The sequence below is a fragment of the Tupaia chinensis genome, unplaced genomic scaffold, assembly GCF_000334495.1.
Source record: "Tupaia chinensis unplaced genomic scaffold, TupChi_1.0 Scaffold149184_1, whole genome shotgun sequence".
In the NCBI taxonomy this organism is placed as follows: domain Eukaryota; kingdom Metazoa; phylum Chordata; class Mammalia; order Scandentia; family Tupaiidae; genus Tupaia; species Tupaia belangeri.
The window spans coordinates 1,718,398-1,721,401 of NW_006209032.1; the positions used below are offsets into that span (position 1 = coordinate 1,718,398).

Below are 3,004 nucleotides of genomic sequence, written 5' to 3' on the forward strand. Positions count from 1 at the left end.
CGGCCCCCCCCGCCCGCCCTCCGCCCCCCCCCCCCGGTCACTCTCCCGCCACCTTCCACAGGAGCTGCCCAAACCTCCGGTGCAGGCAGATTCCAGGGCTCTGTGCTTTTCCACGCCAACCTCCTGGGGTCCCCCAGGCCCCCATATCTGACTCCACTAGGCCTAAGGGCCCCCAGGCCTGGGAAGAAGCCGGTGTGAGACGGAGAGGACTTTAATCAAACGCCTGGTCTCAGCCCTGCCCAGAGCAGGCACGGGGCGGGGAGACCCGGGCCAGGGCAGGCATGCAGGGACAGCACCAGAGTGTCACAGTGCAGCCAGCAGGCTGAGGGACAGCGACGGTGCCAGCAGCAGGGACGGGGCCAGCAGGACCCGGGGCTGCCCGTTGAGGCGATCCCAGATCCAGCTTTGGTAGGAGGAGACTCGCAGGAAGATGGGGGGGGCCTCGCTGTGCTTGCAGCCGGCGCCCCAGCTCACCATGCCTGCCAGGTACCACGTGCCCTCGGAGGAGCAGACCAAGGGCTCTCCGGTGACCTCCTGCGAGGAGGGGTGAAGGCGTGGAGAGGTCAGGGAGGGAAACAGCCAGTGCAGGGACAGGCAGGGCACCCTCCCCGGGTCCCCTCCCCACCCTGCAGTGTCGACCTAGCTAGAGGTGGCCAGACCCAGCCCTCCCTCCAGGGCTCCGTCCTGCCCTGGCTCTCACCGCCCTGTCTCCCCCACCCCACCCCTCTGCTCCCACCTCCCACCTCTGCCGCAGCCCCCCTCAGCCCTGCTCACATAGCAGAACCGCTCCCTGTCGGTGTCCCGGGCACAGAACATCTGAGGGTTGATGATGCGGACCAGGGAGGGGACCTTGGAGAACCTGTGGTAGAAGTCTTCGCACTCCTTGTTGGGCAGGACGGTGACCTCCTTCTCCATAATAGCCCAGGACTGGGGCCACTTGTCTGTGTGACAAGGGTTCAGGTGTGGCTACTCTGTGGCTGCCCACTGCCACCAGCCTGTCCCACCTGCGCCCTTCACCTGTCACTCAGCACGGCCCTCCCACCACACGAGTGGGTACTTCCCAGAGGCCCTCGGTCCAGAGACTGCGAGCAGGAAGCCTCGCTGGGCCTGCTTCCTGTGGAGTCCCCCAACATCCCGAGCCCCCCAGTTTCCTGGCCTCGCCATCCCTTCTCCCCCAGTGCCTGCAGGACCTCACTCAGGTCTCACCTCCTTTTCCCCAGGCCTCCTCCCTGCCAGCCCCCAGGCTCCCGCGAGGCCTGCTCCCACCCCAGGCTCTCCGCCCCAGGCCTGAGCTCCTGGAACCTCACCCACCCCAGCCGCTCCCTGACAGGCCATGGCAGAGACAACAGCCACGAAGGAGGCTGGAGCCCTCGGGGCCGTTTGAGGACACTGGCTCCTGGGCACCCGCTTGTGGGTGGGTAAGGGGTCCCCTGAAAGGAGTGGTTGTCCCTGGGGTCTGTCAGGAAATAGCTGGGTGGGCTGGAGAGGATAGGCCCGCTCCTGAGTTAGGGTGATGAGGGGCTGAGGGCTGTGGACCCCGAGTGGCTCCCACCCTCGGGGCACAGCCTGCCCAGCTGGCCGTGGGGTCTCCTGGGAGCACCTGCAGGCAGCGGCCTCTCACCTCGGTAAGCTGTGGGTGCCCCGGGGCCTGGGTGGACTGAGATAGGACTCTGTGCCTTCCCGCCTTCCAGGCAGTCCTGTTTACTCCTAGCCTGGGCCTGAGGGCTCAAAGGCAGCAGGGGTCCCCTGAGGCATTCACGGCTGAGACCCTCAAGGGGAGGGAGATGGGGAAGGAGATGAGACGAGGGCCCGGGAAGGTCCTGGGGGTGCGGGCTCCCTGACAAAGGTGCCTCAGAGGCTGTCCCCGCTGGGCCCAGCCTGCACCAGGGGCCTGTCTGCCCCGTCCCCGCCCAGGCCTGGGAGGCTGCGACTCACCGTGCGCCTTGGGCAGCCCCCAGCCCGTCACGGTGCAGACGGAGCGGTCCTTCAGCTCGTGGTCCGGGCCGGGCAGGCAGACGGGCCAGACGTAACTGCTGTACTGTAGCGGGCCCTGGAGCTTGAGCAGGCCGATGTTGTCGGCCCGGCCGACCCAGGACCAGTACCGCTGGGCCCGGTACCTGCTGTTCACGATCACCTTCAGCACCAGGACTTCGGAGAAGTTCTGTGCCCTCTGGTCAATCCACGGACTGCCCACCTTCACTGAGTACGTGACGTCACGCCTAGGGGACCGCAGAGGTGGCAGTCTGCGGTCAGCTCCAGGCCCCTGCCCGGCCCCCGGCCCCTGCCTTCCAACCCTCTGTTGACCTGTGAGCAAGGGCAGGCGCCCGCCCTCCTGCAAGCCCCCATCCCCCGGCCTACTGAACAGGGCAGGGGTGAGTAGGGCCCGGCGCACGGCCTCACCACTGCCCTTCCCCTGCCTTCCAACCCTCTGTTGACCTGTGAGCAAGGGCAGGCGCCCGCCCTCCTGCAAGCCCCCATCCCCCGGCCTACTGAACAGGGCAGGGGTGAGTAGGGCCCGGCGCACGGCCTCACCACTGCCCTTCGTTTCAGGGAGGAGGAATGCCAGGCTCAGGGCCGGTTCAGGGCCGCACGGCTACAAAGTGCTGGGCTGGTCCTAGACTTGACTCACAGAGGCCCGGGACTGGCCATGACCTGGCTCTCAGGGGCTGTCCTGGTATGCCCCTTGGAGTGCCCCTGGGGCCTTAGGCCTGGAACACCATTCCCCAGGGCCAGGGCACTCCCCGTGCACCCACTCCTCTGTGCCCGCCAGGCTTCCCTACGGGTACTTATCTCCATGTCTGTGTCCCCCAACAGCCCGCGACTGCCCAGGCCAGGCTCAGGCCCGAAGGACTGTCAAAGTCCACTGGCCGGAGGGGGAGAGACAGGAAGTGGAGTGAGGCTGGTGGGAGGGCAGACCCAGACTTCCTTCCTGGGGAGAGGTGGCAGGAGGCTGGACAGTGGCACCCGAGCCTCGCTCCCTGCCTACAGGCTGGGGGGCAGGCGC

General features: G+C 67.4%; 1 protein-coding gene across 1 annotated transcript; it reads right to left on the reverse strand.

The window, feature by feature from the left end:
* Positions 1-195: 195 nt before the first annotated feature.
* On the reverse strand, positions 196-2,915 carry PRSS50 (serine protease 50; the record flags this gene model as incomplete). Its single annotated transcript, XM_027769291.1, has 4 exons — positions 196-534; positions 775-941; positions 1,936-2,219; positions 2,791-2,915. Coding segments are annotated over 4 exons (807 nt in total), but the record flags the coding sequence as incomplete, so codon positions are not given.
* Positions 2,916-3,004: the final 89 nt, after the last annotated feature.